We start from the raw sequence: 18,623 nt of genomic DNA on the forward strand, positions 1-18,623 counted from the left end.
ATTCTATCAGGGCTTTAGGTTTCCTTACATGATTCCTGGCTGCTAGGACAATTTCTCTGTATTCCTCCCAGAGTACCTGTCCTTGCTTCCACCCTCTGTAAGCTTCCTTTTTGTACCTGAGTTTGTCCAGGAGCTCCTTTTTCATCCATGCAGGCCTGCTGGTGTTTTTGCCTGACTGCCTCTTTGTTGGGATGTGTTGCTCCTGAGCTTGGAGGAAGCAATCCTTGAATATTAACCAGCTTTCTGGGGCCCCTCTTCCCTCCAAGGCTTTATCTCATAGTACTCTAACAAGAAGATTCCTTGAAGAGACCAGAGTCTGCTTTCCTGAAGTCCAGGGTATTGAGCTTGCTGTGCTCCCTCCTTGCTGCCCTAAGGATCTTGAGCTCCACCATTTCTGGTCATTGGAGCCAAGGCTGCCCTTGAGTTTCATATTCCTTACCAGGCCCTCCTTGCTGGGAAGAACAAGGTCCAGCCCAGCAACTCTCCTCAACAACTCCTCTCTCACTTGGAGAGGGAAGTTACCTTCAACTCACCATAAGCCTTCTAAGTTACTTTTAGTTTAACTTCCATAGGTTAAATATACAGACCAAGGTATACAGACTACTTCTGTATGCATAACACCTTTGTTTTCTTGAGCAAATTGATTCTGGGTGCTATGTGGTGTTCTTTTATCTTATCTATATATTCCAGATAGCAATCTTTCACCCCTTGGTTACCTTGGGGATTGCTTTGCATAGGCTCTTGAGGTGGGAATTTGATTTTTTCATCCTAGTGTTTTTTCACAACTTTGTGGCCAGGAGGGCTGCTTTGTTTTCTAACAGTGTTGTGGGAAGGTACTGGTTGTCCAGTGAAGTTCAGTGAAATTTGGCAGTCAGTGCTGGTAGTGACTGGATGTGGAAGAATAAAAAAAACCCAACAGCTACCCAACAAAAAATCCCAAAACAACCTAAAACCCGAAAACCAAACCTCTATTAATTATTCTATAAATAGTAAACTTTTTTTTGAAACTATATTGCTGTATTACTTATGGCTGTTCTGAAAATGACAGAGTTTGGTGAAAGTTAAAAATTATAAAGACAATACTTTCCCTTCAATCTGTTAATTCTTTGTGTAGTAATTGCTGTCTAATTCCATTGGTCAACTTTGAGAGATTTTAATATAATTTTTTCACTCTTCTCTTCACAAATTTCCCAGGGTGAGAGGCCATAGTCTGATACCCAGTGGTCTTTGGGCACAAACTGTAGGAGAGTGACGTAGAATGGTCTTCTCTAGTTTAGACTCTGTAAAGTTTAGAAATTACTTTTGTCCAGACAAACTGGATAGTTTTCAGTAAGGACTGATAGGGGAATTTTGCTCAAACATAAAAGGTTGAGTTTTGCTAGTTACTTGAAATTAAAAAATAGAAACTGATGAACAGATATTCCTTCAAGACACTATTGCTTGCTCTGACCTCATATACAATCGGTTTTGTTTTTCAGATTTTGGATCGCTCTTTGATCTGGAACATGACTTGCCAGATGAACTGATCAGCTCCACAGAACTGGGACTCACCAATGGTGGTGACATTAATCAGCTGCAGACCAGCCTTGGCTTGGCACAAGATGCTGCCTCTAAACACAAGCAGCTGTCTGAACTTCTACGGGCTGGTAGCTCCCCAAATCTGAACATGGGGGTTGGTGGCCCTGGCCAGGGCATGGCCAGTCAAACCCAACAAAATAGTCCTGGAATGGGAATGTTAAACAGCATGGTGAAAAGCCCCATGGCACAGGCTGGGTTGACTTCTCCCAATATGGCGATGAGTGCAAGTGGACCAAACCAGGGTCCTTCTGCCCAATCCACAGCAGGAATGATGCCAACAGTAAACAGTCCAGTTAACCAGCCTGGCATGGGAATGAACACAGGGATGAATGCTGGCATGAATCCTGGGATGCTGGCAGCAGGCAACGGACAGGGGATGATGCAGGGGCAAGTCATGAACGGTTCAATTGGAGCAGGCAGAGGGCGGCCCAATATGCCGTACCCAAACCCGGGAATGGGCACTGCCGGGAACTTGCTGGCTGAGACACTGCAACAAGGCTCTCCACAGATGGGAGGGCAGGCTGGACTGAGAGGGCCACAGCCTGGGGCCATGAACAAGGTAAGATGAGCTAAATTTTATTATCTTCCTTATCATTGTTGACTTTATGTTGTAAAATTTATTCCTCTGCAGTATGGGTTCTATAGGTTGGTATTTTTCCTTTAAGAATCCTGTATCATGGGGTAAATAGTTTATATGCTGCTAAAGTGGAATTTATGACAGTCATACGAAGTGAGAATTGAATCTTGCACAACAAGCAAGACTATGGCTAGATTGAAAAGCCTATTGTGGCAGTATAGATTATCAACAACATTGAAAAGTAACTTGATTGTATTTTATTCTGTTTTATGCTTTGTCCACAACTGTATTTTCCCATCTGATGTGATGCTGGTATTGTGAGTGTCGTGGGAATCCATCAGGATGTTGTGGTGCTTTTTTCTGTGTGACAGTCAATGGAAGTATTTGTTGTCCAAGATCAGCTGAGTGTTTATGCTGTGGCATATGCTAAGAGGCACATACAGGTTTGAATGGACTGATGCACTCACTGTATGTGCCAAGACTTACATTGGCCTTGTTAAGGAATAGGTATTTGAGTTAATGGTGGAGAGTGAATGCTTGTGTAAACACCTGAAGACAAATGTTAGGTTCTTAAGACTGTTAATCCGACTCAGTTCTAGTTTTAATATTCACAATGGCTTTGTCTATAGGAGAGCAAACCAGAAAGCTGAAAAAAAAATCTTTTTGTACTGGAGAGGGAAATAAATGTGCTTTTGTGATTCAGGAGATCGGAAGAAAGTTGTCATGAGTCACTGAAAAGACAAGAGAAGACCCTAGTGGTTTAAATGACAAAAAGGTGCCTAAATTTAATTTTTGTCATGCACAGTTAGCTGTCTTAGAGTAGTAGCCACTTGAGTATTTATTCTCCAGTTTTTAGTGTTTTGATCAAAAGCCTAGAAAATACTTAAATGTTTCAGTTCACTTTAGGTGGGTATTTTGTTTCTTGGCTAAGGAGGGGAGAGTTTTTCTAAGGTGCTCTACAATACCTAAATCTGTCTTAGAATGCCTAAAATCAGTCCACTTGGAGGACTAGGCATGATAATAACATAGTCTATAAATGTATTTGAGACCTAAGTTACGCTGTGTTTTAATAAATTTGATGTCTTGTGAACGTTAATTATGAAGTTCATTGATCTTAACTGTTTGCTTAAGCTCAATGTGCTGCTAACTACAGTTTTGGTGTGCATCTCTACATATATGTATATGAATTGATTTTGTGGTCTCATCATTTCAGATATTTTTACCTGATAGGAAAGTTGTTGCAAAGCTTGATTACTATAGTAGAAAATTTATATGCAGCTTACGGTGGTAAGAAATGTGTAGCTACTTAGCAGTATTCTTGTATTGGAATTATATAATATTCATTATTCCTTGGCTGTAAAAAAAAAAAAAATAAAAAAAATTGATCTTCAGAAAGCTGTATTCAGAGGTCAAAAATTGATATAGTGGGTGTTTCGATGAAATGCAACTTCTTAATCCTTACTTATAAGAGCTAAAGTAGGGTTATGCACTATAATAAACTTATTTATCTAGAAGTAAGGAAAGGACATAAACCCAAGCTTTTGGCTGATGTAGTCTAAAATTGTCTTCCTCCCTTACTTAAATTCCAAAATGTGCTGTAGATTTAAAGTAAGAACACGTTATGCTTTGGGGAATGTTCAGACCAAATACACGATAACTTCTGGTTTTTAGTTCATAGTCCCAGACTGATTAAAAATACTGAAGAATTCTTTAATTGCTGATAAAAAAAGTCCTGAGACTTTTTGTGTAAGTATGGTGGGTACAGCCTTTGTAAAGGAGTTGAAACTGCCAGAAGAGAAAGAACAGTCTGAAATGGAGGCTGAAATTCCAGAATGTCTTCAATCAGTTTGGTTGTTGGCAGGGAGCCTGTGTTTCACTTCGTACAGTGGAGTTAGCAAAGTCTGACAACAGCAATGTCTGACCATTTTATCTCTCCACCCATCTGCTTTTTGGTTTTCCCACCTACAAATCTTCAAAAAGTAGATGAAAACAGAGGACCTTAAGTTGTTTTTAAAAGCCAGTTTTTCTAATTGGTAGATTTAGTACTGTGTTGCTGTTAATGTGGGGGTTTGTGTGATAACTTCTGTAGGTTTGCTTCATTGCTGCAAAAAATGTGCGTTATCCAGAAGCTCTCCTTCAGTAGGAGGGGAAAAACCAGACCAGGTGCTTTGGTTATGATTGTTCAACTTCACCATGTTAGCTTGCCAAAGTCAGCCCTTTCAGGTGATGGGAGAGGTGCCTCTGACTTCTCTCTCAGCGAAAGAGTGGTGTGTTTTGTGCAATGGTTTGGATGGAGGAATAGCTTAGGTTTCTGTCATGTTAACTAATTGTAAGGGAGAATGTTATGCTCTTCTAACAGTAAAGATGAGCTGCAAGTGGCAAGTTAATTTGGAAAGCGAAATTGGTTACATTTCAACTTAGTTCTCTTATCCTGGGGAGTTACTGAAGAGTTTTCTTCCTCTCTTCCCAAAACATTGACTAGAATAGAGTGGAACACTTGCTTTGCATTTTAGCCATGCTCTTCCCAGCTTCCCAACTAGTTGTGCACATTACTTTTTAGGACCCGAAATCCCAAATGTCAATGTAAACAATTGATTTGTACATATAAACTTGTACTGTCATAATCTGATGCCTTACATCCTGTGGTTTATGCCATAGTTTTATGTCTGATGTAAGCAGTCCCTTTGGATGCCCTCGCTGTGCCAGTTGGATGACAGGCTGTGTTGAAGAACTAATCCAGACTTGAATTGAAACTCATGTGGTCATTTTAAAAGAAATTGTTTTAATTTGAATTGGTTTTTGTGTCCAGTTTATATTTATCCATTGAAAAACTAGTATCTCTGAATTAGGGAGAGGATTTTTTAAAGGAGTTGATCTTGCCAGTCAGAGGAGGGTGTGAATCCTGCTTTGGTGACAGTACCAGTTTAAAAATGCTTGTGAAAGTCTACCCTGAAAGGAAGTGTTACAAGTTTGGAGAGGAAAGGAATTGTAACAAGTTTTGCTTGAATAGTTTTTTGTTTTCTGTGTGGTTTTATATGTTTTCTCTGGTTTTGAGCAAGTTAAGAGGACAACAGACATGCCTATTACTCTTAAAATAGTGTTTTGGAATTTGTTTATAAGGCTTGGGTTCTTTCAGTGTCTATTTGTTTTTCAGGCTTTTTGTTTCACTAGATAGATTTACAGATTTGATTGACTCAAATATAAGCAGATAACTTATTATAGAGCTTGAATTTGCTAAAAAAAAAAAAAATTCATGTTTCCTGTTTTGAACCATTCTTCATTTGGAATTGTATCTAGTCAAAACCTTCATTTTATTGTTCCACTGGGTTCTGTTGAGAGTGCCAAGTTAGGGTCTTACTGTCCAGCCTCTTATTAGGGGAGGAGGTTATTTTGTGTATAAGTTGATGTATGCATTTATGTCATAGCACAAAGTGACAAAGTTCACCTGACCCTCAGGTCACTTAGATCTCACCTCCCACTGATTCAAGAAATGTTTCCTTTACTCCAGTAATGAAGTGGAGGTTCAGATTAGTAAGGGCATTACTGCTACCTCTGCTATGTGAGTATTTCACTTGAAATGTTTGGAGTTTCAGTAGTAATTCTTTGCCATTTGGCTCACTGTTTGAGTATGTACAGAGTTCTCTGCTGTTATAATGGATACATTTGACTTCATCAGTTTAACCTCTGTTAAGAAGATTCAATGGCAATATTTTACAAAGTCAAAGGTAGAATATTTGTAATGTCGATGTGTGTAGTTGTAACGGGTGTTCCTCCTAAATTTGTACTCTGTGGTATCAACAGTAAAACTAGAAGCAGAGTTACTTGACCATCTTCTGAACTGAAGATACATGTGTTCCATGGCATTAGAACAAAACCTTGGGGAATTTCCTCCACTTTTGTAGTTATTCTTCTTAAGGCTGCTCAGATACTCCCCCAGTCTATCTGATACTGCATGAGCTTGGGAACGTTTCCTGAACTCACGTTATCCATGGTGAGAGACCTCCTTCCATGAGAGGCAGGAAAGTCAGGTTGTTTCCCTTGTGTATGTAGAAGGTAGAACCATCTGAGATTACCTTTGCCTTCTATTAGCCACATATTATCATATTTTATGATCTTTCTTGTTTTCTTCCTCTTTACTGTGAATTGGATTTCTGTCTGTTCTTCCTTTTGTGCAAGTTCTTGCATATGTGAAAGTAAGTTGAAGCTGTGAGGAGAGGAAGAAAAATTTCAGATGGATATGAAGAGTAATAGGAAAAGCAGTGAAAGGAAATGGTGGCCAGGAAGAGTGAGTAGAGGTTGGACTCTGACTTGTAACTGTATTTCAACCATCTCTGTTTTTGCATGGTATTGCAGATGAAGCCTTGTACTTGTCTGATACAGTGGCGCTAACACCACCTTTCTTTGGCTGGTTCTTCTGCACTGGATTGTTTATTTACTCTTCCCAACAGATCATTAATGTGATGAGAAACTGTATATTAGTCTTTCTGGTTGTTTCCTACTGATCTTCCTTCTGTAGTCACAAGGCCATGCATTTCTTCCTGTTTGTTTTCTTTTATTCGTGTTTCTCAACATGTCACAGCAAATGACATGAGCATGCTCCTGCTTCTTCTGCAGGGTCACAAGGTCACCTTGTGCCAGGTGAAGAATCTCCCAAATGACCCTTCTCTTGACTCAGTCTAGAGTTGAGTGCAGTTGGTTGGTTTCAGGTTAGTGGGTCTGTGATGGCAGGACTGGGGGCCACTGCTCTGAGGTTCCTCTGTGGATATGGCAGGTGTCAGTCTCACCTGGACCAAATAATAGCAGCTGATTTGTTCCAGGAGACATTGAGATGTTTGGTTTTTAGCATCCTTCTTAGGTGTCGCTTGAATGTATGGCTTTTGGAGTCAGTTTGGCATGCTTGACTTCCAACCTGGCCTAGGCTTCTCTGGTGTTTGCCTCTCCTGTAAGCTGAAATTACTGCTGTCAGAAGCAGCTAGGCTCAGCTGGGCATGTAGTGTTCTACTGCCAGGTGCCTTGGTACAGCAAGGTGGAGGGAGAGTGTAACTCTGTGTTTCTGCCATGGAGGCAGCCCTGTTTGAGGGGGCTGGTCTTGCACCCCAGACAGTACCAGTGGCTAATGCTTGAGAAAACATCAGAGATCTTTGTGCTGCAGCAACTTGATTAGTACATTTGAAAAAGTCAGATGCTTCACATAAAATTTGTGTCCAGCTTTGTTGCAAATACAAATGTTGATTGGCATGGTGCAGCCTCATCCCTGAGTTTCGTTAGGAAGCTGTTTTAGGTGAGCTAGCAAAAGTGACGTAGCTTTTTCTAAGCTGAGGTTTGGTTCCTTCCCCTGCAGTCAGGACAGAGTTGGCTCATCAGGCCACAGTTATTCTGAATCCTTTGGTATCAATGTGTGAAATCTAAAGTTGTCTGAGTTAGGCATCTTGATTTCTCTCTGTGACATCAAGGTGTGAAAATGTGCCTTCAGCCTTTAATTCTGAGTTGTTTGGTTTGGGGTTTGGTTTTTTGGGGTTTTTTTTGGTTGGTTGGTTGGTTTTTTTGTTTGGTTTTGTTTGTTTGTTTGTTTTGTTTTGTTTTTTATTTTGTTTTGTTTGTTTTTTTTAAAGGCAAATATCAGCATAAGTTACAGAAGTCAAATGGGGTCGGTGATAGTGATGGCCAGTGTAGTCTGTGCTTTAGTATACTCTCAGCTGTCAGGTGACTTTGGTAGTTATCACTGTTAATGAACTTGAAAACTTTGCTTAGAAATTTATGGGTTTGGAGATGTACCTGTTTTCAAAACCCTTTCTGGAACCAAAGGGATCAGGCTATCCTACAGGAAAACATGACTTGTTTTCTTAAGGAAATAATTCTCACTAAACCTTGAACATGTTGCTCAATTTGAGACAACAGTGATGATGGGAAATATTTCTGAAAGTGTGTTTGCTGACTCCTTGTACTTTTCTTTTTTCCCTTCTGCTGAGTTTGCACATAAGATCTTACCTTCTGAGGGGAGAGGAAGGGAGGGTTTGAGTCTTACCTGTTCTGTTTTTGGCAGCAGCTGCTTCATTGGTCACCATATGTGTGTTCATTGCAGTTGAGACACAGCAGAGGAAAAAGACAGAGGAAAGGAAGGCTTTTTAATTCTGCCTGATCATTGCATAGTTTGTTTTTCTGCCATGTGTAGAGATTCTTTTCATTGCTCTCTAATGAATTACTGCTGTGTGATTATGGTTATTGCTTATGTGTGGAGGAGGGGGGCTGTCCTCAAGTGAATTCACTTGTGCATATCAGATGTCTAAAGTGGCAGGTTCTATAGTGAATTTTGTATTCCTTCTCCTGTAGCTTGAGTTTGATCCTGCTTTATTTTGTAACTGCAACCTGAAGGCTATTATGATAGATTGGAGGTTGTTACAGCCTGAAAAAGGAAAGTGTAACTAATCACAGGTAATCTCAGGGCATGTTGGTTACTTCTCTATGTGGGTTGGAGAAACGCGGTAAGGAGCAGAAGCAAGGGAGGATGCTTTGAGAATAAATGTAGCAGTAATTGGAAACAAACCTACCATAGGAGCTACTATGCACTTTTTTGGATGCAGGAAAATGCTTTGAACCAAAAGATATTAAGGAGACTGGACATTGTCTAGTCAAATGCTAATGTGAGTTGAAACAATACAGCTCTTTAAAGTACTTTTGTGCCTCTGTTATTAGAAGTTGTGTCTCCTTGAAGATCCTGCCTGAGTAGTGGTAAGATCTTGGTAATATGAGAAAAATCTCCAGTTTTTCTGGTCCTCTATGGCTAGTTGTTTTGGTCCTAGAAAGCCAGATTTCCCGTGAAAAATACATAAGAATGCAAGGAATGGAAAAAAATGTCAGAGAACAAACAACTTAATTGGTAAGATTGCTCATTTTCCTTCAGGTTCTAGGGCATTCCAAGGCAACAAATAGTATATTCTAGTTTGCTAAAACTGTTGGATATGCATATGGCTTGTATGAAACATGAATCTATTTCCCCTGTGAATGAATGGTTCGGTAGATTTGTTTTGTTTGCAGAGTTCCTGCCTACCATCTCCTTTGACCTCTAGTACTACTCTCTGCAAACTAGCTACTGTGACTGTGTGAGGTGCTAACCTGTGACTATGGTGTATTCTTAAATTGAAAATGTTTGTGCACCGATAATGCAGGCATGCATTGTTATGGCTATCTGGAGAGGAGCTGTGGGAGCGCTAGCAGTTGGGTAGGATGTTTTTGGGATAAACTCTGCTGATATGAACGAATATGGTATTTGTCTCCATTTGGAGTCTGCACAAGTGCAAGGAGGAGAAAGCTTCCAGACTTGGGTCATGTAGTCCATGGTACAAATTTGTGTTTCAGAAAGCTGAAATAAGAAATCTGTTGAACAAAATATTTTCTAAAGAAATAATCAGACCAATTTTGTCCAGTCTGACGTCAAAGGTTGGTAAGTTGGCTTTGTCGTATTTATAGGAAGTTTCTGTTAATGTTATGTGATGAGTAAACACATGAACATGAAGAAGCAAGGGAAGCATGTGGATCTGTATTGCTTTGCAGCTCATTCCTGGTTATGATCACTCTTGCTTCTCTGAAGTATTAATTTGCCTTTTACACTGTGAACTTAAGCTATCTTACCATTTTAATTTCTAGATGGGAATGATGAGCAATCCCAGTCCATATGGCCAGCCTTATAGTCAAAATACTGGGCAGCAGATTGGAGCCAGTGGACTTGGGCCTCAGATGCAGAATAAAGCTGGACTGCAGAATAGCTTACCACAGTTTCCAATGGACAAGAAGCAAGTTCCTGGGGCAGGAATGCCCAACTTGGTAAGTAGAATGAAAGGTGTCTCCAGAAAACATTGCAGTAGATCAAAGGGGAGCAACACACTCTGGCCTTGCCGTGTTGTGGTTTTTTGCAGCTGCCATACCCAGTGGGAGTATGTGCTCTGAATCCCCACAGGGTGCACTTGCTTCAACTCATAAGAAGACTGATATGAAGGAGAGGGCTGAGTTGTGCTTTCTGTGTCGATAATCTGCATCTCCACTCTTGGCCCTTCAGATCCTACTAATAGGGAAAATGAAATGGAACTCCTTAACTGAAGTGAGCTTTGCCACCTGTTTGGACACCTCTGCTCTCCTCTCCCATCCCTTTTGTGGTTGCTCTGTTGTAACCCTTCTCAGAGGAGCTCTGTCTGCAGGATTTTTTCCTGGTTGTACTCACTGATACTTTTGGGAGAGAGGAGTGTCTCTTCTCAGACAGGTATTCCCTATGATAGGGCTTGGAGGCCCCACTCATGTGTTTTTTCTTGAAAAACATGAACACACACAACAGTCCTGGAGGTTCCCTGGCAACTGTAGTAGCCCTGATGCCTTCCCCTTTTCTCTCCACGCTCTTATTGCATCAGGACTTAAGGAAAGGGGAAGTAAGAGTACTGGGAAAAGTGAATGGCCCAAGCTTATAAATGCCAGTGCCTTGCCACATGCCTTAACATTGGATTCCCTAGCTTGATCTTAACACTGATACCTCATTATTTTCAGAGCTTAAATTGGTTAGAGGTATGACATGCAACATGTCCTGTGGGTTTTCCCGCCCCTGTGTATTTTTTTTTTAATTTAGGAAACATTCACATTTCTGAATACAGCTTGTGTTTCTCCTTGCTTCAAATTTCTCTCCCACACACCCCCTGGGAGGGTCAGTCTCTTTATCTTAGTAACTGTTGCTGAAAAACCATTTCCAGTTAACTTTAGTACCTTTAAACTAAAAAGAACTCAATCCTGTGAGGTTTATTTAGTGTTTCTTTAAGTTGAGCATGAAACATTGGAAGTCTAGCAAACCACTTGGCTGTATGAACCAATAAAAAAGCAGCCAAAACCTGTTCAGAACCCCAGCTGTCAGGTTTGTGTTCAGTGCAGAGCATATAACTTGAAACTGAACTGGTACCCAACTTGAACCTAGGAATGAAAAGTTGCTGCTGTCTCAGCTGTTGTCTAGAACAACAGGCTGCAAACAGACAGTTATGGTCATATTGGAACATATACAAACCCTGAGGGCCTGACTAATTGGTGAAGTCTCCCTGTAGAATGAAAGTTTAATACTAGTACTTAAGAGCTACAGGAGAACTGGGGTTTAGGAATACAGGTAGATGACGTCTAAAGATCTGGATGTCTCCCGAAACATCCTCTAAAACCTCTAGGAAGAATCTGTTGGAAGCTGAAGTCTGTTGAACTGAAATGGTACAAGCAACATAGTCCCTGAGCTGTTGTTCTTTGCTGAATACTCCTCAAATGTCACCTGGAAGAAATACAAAGAGTACTAAAGACATAAACAGAAGCAGAGAAGGCATACCAGATGTTGCCGTACCTGACGTTAGTTCTGTGGTGTGTATTATCGTGAGGTTGTGCTTCATCTCTAGCAGAGACTAGGAGATGCTTGTTTTGAATGCCTGTGTGTGAGTTTGGCAATGGAAAAAGGTTAAAAGGTTCCCAGGACTTCCCTTTCGTTCTCCTTTTCTAGGAAGAGTCAAATCAAGACACCTTGTACTGCAATAGAGGAAAACCATTCACTCTAAAATGTACTTTCTTCCATTAGTGCAATAATTGTGGGTTCAACTTTTTAGCCTCCAAAATGAGGAGGAGATTTGAGATCATAGTGCTGTTAATATTTTCTGGTTGTTCTAGCACTGCAAATTAACCTGTGAGCACATGCAAAGTTCTGCTGGCCGTTGATAAGGCCAGGGCTAGGACTAATAGAGCGATATGGGAAGGAAATTGTGGCTGGCAAGAGAATTGCCAGCACTGTTGGTAAGGCGTATATTTAATGAGTCTTCCAGAACTACAGATAGGTGGGCTATTTCCTTAATCAGAGAATATAGTTGTTGCTTCTCAGACTCTTTCTTGCTTTGCTCGTTGCTTACTAAATTATTTTCAAAAATAAATTTACTTCTGGGAATTTCTTCTTCACCTTCTCCAGGGCCAGCAGCAGGCTCCCCAGGTTCAGCAAGCTGGGATGGGGCCAGCAGCTTCTCAAGGAATGGGGTCTGGAGCGCCAACAGCAGATCCAGAAAAACGCAAGCTCATTCAGCAGCAACTAGTTCTTCTCTTACACGCTCACAAGTGTCAGCGTCGAGAACAGGCCAACGGGGAGGTGCGACAGTGCAACCTCCCTCATTGCCGAACCATGAAGAATGTCTTGAACCACATGACACACTGTCAGGCTGGCAAATCTTGCCAGGGTAAGTGGAGGAGTGGTTATATGGATAGCTTCAACATTCGAAGAAGGAAAAGGGCTCCTAGAAAGAGATGAACTAATGGGTGGCTTGGGAAGTAGAAGTTTGTTGACTTACCTGTCCGCTTTTGAAGGCAGGATCTGCAAGTAGGAGACTACCTGTCTCCCTTAAGCTGAAGAGATCAATCTTGAGCAATAACTAGCCATGAATTTGGCTGCTTTGGCACTAGCAACCTCTCTGTTCTAGCAGCTAACTAAAATGTAGGCTACCTTTTTGGTAGCCTAGGCTCATCCGGATTGTGCCAACATTTCGTGGTACAGTCTGTCTGATGCGTGAGCTATATGGCATTACCCTTTAAGCCAAGGAGGCATAGTCTTGGGTGTATCACACTGGGCTTTCAAGTAAGCTTTAGTTGAGCCAACAGTACTTGAAAAAATCTAACTACATTTTCAGAGCTAGTTAGTGCTGAACTATTTCAAGTCATACTTTACTGACCTGTGTTGATACAGATGTGTGCTCTGAGAGAAGATGTTGCTCCCTACCCAGTTTGTGTTGACCATGAGGAGATACTGGCAGTAGTTTCTAAAAGTTTTTCATTCCCTCTCTTTCTCAGTGGCACATTGCGCGTCTTCCCGACAAATCATCTCGCACTGGAAGAATTGTACAAGACATGACTGTCCTGTATGTTTGCCTCTCAAAAATGCTGGGGACAAAAGAAATCAGCAATGTAAGTCTACTGAGGATTTCTGTGTATTGAATAAACCATAAAATGCATGTTGGGAATTAAACTTCCTTGCACCCATGTGGTAGTAGTGATGCTCTCAAACCTGGGAACATGTAATATGAAATTTTCCTCTTATTTTAGTCCCAGAGTATTTTTCTGACTCTGATAGCTGGTGTTTATGAAAGTTTTCCAACTTTATTGGATTATTCTAGCAGGAGAGTAGTAAGGGGAACAAGTCATAACTCTCTCAACCAAATGATTGGCTCTTCACTAGTGCTTCTTCCAACTGGACGGTTTCTGGACACAGATGTGCGCGCACACGCACGTTTTGTCATTTCAGCCCTGATATTTGGTTCTTGTCTTCATTCTTTTTTTGTATCAGATGTAACTTGCCCCTTCTCTTTGTGTCTCCTTGGGTTCCCTGCCAAAAAGTTTGGCGAGATTTTTGCCATTGTGTTACCTGTGTGGTTTTTCTTTCTCATTTCTTTAATGTTCCTATGGGGTCTTCTCATGACTATATGTGAGCCAAGATATTTCTTGGTTAAAGAAAATTTAAAAAATAAAATAAAAAGAGGCATTGCAGTGACTGCTGGGGAGCTGTATGTACCCTTCTGCCATGTCTCTCTGACATGGTGTGCCTCCATTTTCAGTTTGAAGCAAAGAGATGTGTCCTAAATACTTAAGAGTTGGATTTCCTCTGAGCAGCACGAAGGGAAAACAACATGTTGGATTGGCTGGTTGTGTCAAAACTTGTCTCTCTGTTTCATGGGCCAGGTTTTCCAGACCTAGACCATTCTCTGCATGCTTCTAGAAGCAGATGTTTTGGTTTTGAACAGCCAGCGTACTCTGTGTTTCCCTGTACTCGTAGACCTCTTTGACTACCTTCTGCTGTCCTTACTGACTTGGTGTGTCTCTTCCAGCGCTGCTGGGCGGAGCTGCAGTCGGACTTGCAAATACGGGCTCTGTGGGCGTGGGGCAGCAGACAACACCCAGCATAAACACTACCAGTCAGATAGACCCCAGCTCCATCGAGAGAGCCTACGCAGCCCTTGGACTGACCTATCAAGGGAACCAGATGCAGACACAGCCCCAGGCTCAAGTGAAGAATCAGCAACAGGGACAGTCACCCCAGGGTCTGCGCCCTATGAATCCTATGAGTAAGTTTATCTGTTAGTGTTAAAATGCAAACTACCGGCAACTTTCCCATGCTACATCTAATGCAAATTTCCTTAACCTACTAGCTTAGTACTGCTAGCTAATTTGTGAAAGGTATGGCTTTTGCAATATTTTACACTTGAGATAGTAAGCTACTCAGTGGAACAGGAACATTCAGAGGGCCAGGTGCCTTCACCTGGAAAACAAGTTCTCTGGGAAAAGTAGTTTCTTTGGAAGAATTATATTTTTTTCAGGACCAGTTTTCCCAGGCACATTTTTTTGGTATTTTGTGTAGCTTTATAATTGCTCAGTAATGCAAGTTTCTGGCTACTGGGGAGTTTTTAACTGGATATGTATGCATTGGAATGCCAGTATTCAAGTGTACTTCCTTGTCACTCAGAATGCAACTTTTACATTTGTATCTCAGACATGTAATATTTGTTTTAAAAATGAAAAATAGGAGATAACTGGCACTCTCCCTGAATCCTGTCATGTGGTTTCATGTAAATTGTCTGGATGGCTTATTGCAACATTATAAAAATCTGGATAAGAATTTTAATTTGAAGTGCAGTTAATTGGAACCTGGCTATCACTGGTGTCAAATAAAGTCACCTTTAACCGTCAAATCTAAGTTTGATAGTTTGAGATTACATCACAGGATTTTTTCCTCACTGCTCGCTATTTGCTTGAATTTCATAAGTAGATGTGGCTTTTTTAACAGAAAAGACGAAAGATGAGCTCACAGTGATTTATCACAAACTTTTACAGCTTTGCAGTGATCCTGCCTCTGTGTCCCATGACAAGCTTGTGTATGGAATGAGAGATTGCAGAGGAAAGAAGCAGTTGGTTGCAGGCTGCATTTTGATGTGTGTTTCTGCACCAAAGGGAATGCTACTCCTGAGTTACTCAGGAAAAGGCTGTCGGGTAGAGTAGACTTGTTAATGAGATGACTGGCCCTCATAGGTTGTGTGTGACTTGTGTACTGCTAAAACTTTGGCTTCCAATGTGTAAAAACCTTTTTTAAAAAGGAAGGGGAGGGGAATGGTCCTGAGAGCTTAGTCTGAAAAGAGTTGGATTAAAATAATACAATTTTCTACTCTGCATTAAGAGTGTTTTTACAATTAGGTGAATTTCTAGAAGCTCCGAAATGTTATGGTGAGGGTCTTCAAAGGTTGCAAGGAATGTCATTCATTTTTCTGAAGCAAAATGGTTCAAATTTTTTATGCATGTAATTATTTATAGACAGTTCTGTGCAATCTTAGCAGGTATTCCCTGTAGAACTGTTTAGAAAATCCAATGAAATGGGATTGAAAAAAACTCTCAGAAAGGGAAGAACTACAGCTTAATGTAGAAAGGACAAACATGGAGAGAGTAGGGCTTTGACTGTTATTTCCTTATAAGGAGCAGGAAAGGGAATTACAACAGGTGAGACAGGAATTACCAGGTCATGGCCTACAGAACAACAGGGCTAGTTTAGGAGAAACAACAGGATTTGGTGAGGACTGCAGTGTGAAAAGATGCAGTTCTAAGTGGCTCAAACAAATGGTGGGTGCTGGCAGTTGAAAAGGGAGATTTAAGGTAAGGGTTGACAGTTGTCTTGCATACCAGCATGCTCTCAGATGGCAAAGTGAGTTTGGGAAGGAGAAGAAAGGGACTAAGGGAAGGGAGACTTGGAGGCAGCCATATGAAGAATCTGTTAAGTACTTGGTTGTGATGTTAGAGGTATGTATTAGGCTTGATATACTTAATTTCAGTGGATTTCTCACATGCAGTGCGTAATTTGGCTTGAAATAATGATTCTGTAGGATTCAGATGTCCTAAATGCATGTGAAGCCTGATAATGGCTTTCATGCTATTTGCAGCTTCAAAAAGTGATGTGTTTGAAAGTTCCAGACAGAAGTATGCTGCTTTTTTCTGTACTATTTGAGACTTAACTGTAGTGTGTGAAGAAAACGGGCATTTTTTTATGGTGATTAAGATCTGGTGTGATTCATAAAATCAAAGTTTGTTACATAACAAATTCGTAGAGGTTTTTCCTGCAAAGGATTGTCAGATTTTCGGTCTTACAAACATTGGAGTTAGTTGTAGGATCATTAAGTATGGAGTGGGTGAGAGGGGGACCTTGTCACATGTAGGTGGTAAGTGATGTTTTAAATTCTTGAAGCCTTAGTGAATATATATATCCTAAACCCCTGAATGACAAAAAAACCCCAGCTGCTTCTAAACAAAAATGCAGAAGTGGTCGATAATGCTAGATCTTTAGTTAGAGACTCACAGAAAGGACTCTGGGATATAATGTTTGCAGCAAGAGGTTAAAGAGAGCAACAGGTAAATTCCTTCACAAAACTCCAAGTACTTTAAAGTCTAGACCCTTGTTATTGCTGAGCAATTACTGATTTTGCACAGTAAATGGGTGCTTCATTTATTCTGTATTTTTTTGTTTTCTAGATGCTAATCCAATGGGAGTGAATGGAGGAGTAGGGGTTCAACCCCCTAATTTGCTGCCTGACTCAATGTTGCATTCAACCATGAATTCTCAAAAGTAAGTTGAATTCTTTGTACCCCGGTGATTTTATTTTGATCTCATGGCACTTCTTGCATAAACAATGGGGTAAATGCCATTGATGACTATCTCTCCCTTTGGATTTTGTAGCTTTTGTTGCAGTTTTCCAAATCCTTGGGTAGAACAGCATGTACTCTTTCGTGGCGTTGTTTTGGTGTCTGTGCAGCTATTTCTGCAGAGTTTGTCCATTGATTAGGGAATGGCTGAACTAGCACTTTGTCCTAACATTATTCTAAAAGAGGCTGTGACTGTAAGATGACTAAGCTTGGACTAGACTTTTGCCCTCAATTCTTGCTCTGTTTTTGAAGCCCTATGATGACTGAAAGCGCCAATGTTGCCAGTTTGGGAGCTATGCCAACAGCTCAACCATCCAATACTGGAATTCGAAAGCAGTGGCATGAAGACATTACTCAGGATCTCCGAAACCACCTTGTTCATAAATTGTGAGTAGCTAATGTGAAAACAATCTCCTGTTAGGTGAGTTGCTGCCCCTGAGGTGTATTTGGGGGGCAGAAGGAAGCCTGACTTGCAAAACTAGAGGGCCGGGGAGTGAATTTTGTCAGGATGCATGAGAACAGAATGCAGAAGCCCAAAAGATAGAGCCTACATCTGCTGATTTGGAGTTGCTATATTGAAAGTTTCCCACTCTGTACTCAAGCCATCTACATGGGGGCAGTGTGCCCTGGGAGCAGTAGCAGTGCTGCAGTCTGTCAGAAGATTTACTACTTTGTGTTCAAACCACTGGAGTTAGTGCTGATGGGGGGATGTCCTAATCACTTCCATGCATTTTTTTAATATTTTTTTCCCTTCCCCCCCAGAGTCCAAGCCATATTTCCTACTCCTGACCCTGCAGCACTGAAGGATCGGCGTATGGAGAATCTGGTGGCATATGCACGGAAAGTGGAAGGAGATATGTATGAATCAGCAAACAGCAGGGTGAGGTGCCATCCCATCATCTAGTCGTGTGGATCTCTGCCTTGATCCCATAGTGATTGAGGAGGAAGAGGAGTGAAGGCACAGATGACACTCCCAGGCTGAGGAAGCATGTGTTTAGGTGTTGCTGGATGGGGTCTAGGAACCAACCAACGGCAGGCTGCCGCCTGGGTCTGCCAGGAGTTAGGGTGTGCTGTGACTGAGACTTCTTAGGGTCCCCTGAAGGCAGTGTTGAAGCTCTTCACTGTGATTATCCCAGAGAAGTGTTGGACACAAGAGAGAAATGTCTGGTGTTGGCCTAAATAGTTGAGAGCAGTGCTCCAAGCAGTGCCTCTTTTGCCCTCCTATCTGTCTGACAGCCCCTGCAAGGGGAGAGGCCTCCCCAAGCCAAAATGTGTGCGCACGGTAGGCTGCTTTGCAACTTAGAATCACTGGGACCTGTTTGTTGCCTTCTCCTAATGTTATGTGTCATCTCCTTTCCTGACTTGTGTTTCCCCCCAACAGGCAGAGTACTATCATTTGCTAGCAGAGAAGATCTATAAGATTCAGAAGGAATTGGAGGAGAAACGAAGAACCAGGTTGCAGAAGCAAAACATGATCCCAAATGCTCCAGGCATGCCACAGGCTCCCATGAATCAAGGGCCCAATATGGGACAGCCACAGCCAGGAATGTCTGCAAGTAAGAAGAGTTGGTTTACTGACTACCTGGTGCAGGGAAATCCTGTATTGTCATTTTGGTGGGCTGGTGACCATTTAGCCGTTAATGGGTACTTGCTCAAAGTTAAACAACTTCCTCCTCTTTATTCAGAAGTATTTGCAAAGTCTTTGCTTTGCTTATGTGTTAATTAATGGCCACAAATTATCTAAAAACAT

The 18,623-nt window shown here is 41.3% G+C and overlaps 1 protein-coding gene across 1 annotated transcript in view; it reads left to right on the plus strand.

The window, feature by feature from the left end:
- Positions 1-18,623, plus strand: part of EP300 (E1A binding protein p300) — a 60,752-nt gene that overhangs the window by 14,494 nt on the left and 27,635 nt on the right. Inside the window, exons 2-10 of the mRNA XM_027658885.1 lie at positions 1,479-2,137; positions 9,800-9,976; positions 12,120-12,381; positions 12,989-13,102; positions 14,020-14,256; positions 16,703-16,796; positions 17,126-17,260; positions 17,636-17,753; positions 18,255-18,429. Coding sequence (XP_027514686.1) covers positions 1,479-2,137; positions 9,800-9,976; positions 12,120-12,381; positions 12,989-13,102; positions 14,020-14,256; positions 16,703-16,796; positions 17,126-17,260; positions 17,636-17,753; positions 18,255-18,429 — 1,971 coding nt within the window. The remainder of the gene's footprint in view (positions 1-1,478; positions 2,138-9,799; positions 9,977-12,119; positions 12,382-12,988; positions 13,103-14,019; positions 14,257-16,702; positions 16,797-17,125; positions 17,261-17,635; positions 17,754-18,254; positions 18,430-18,623) is intronic.

Source organism: Corapipo altera, unplaced genomic scaffold (genome assembly GCF_003945725.1).
Source record: "Corapipo altera isolate COAL_440 unplaced genomic scaffold, ASM394572v1 1, whole genome shotgun sequence".
NCBI classification, from domain to species: Eukaryota; Metazoa; Chordata; class Aves; order Passeriformes; family Pipridae; genus Corapipo; species Corapipo altera.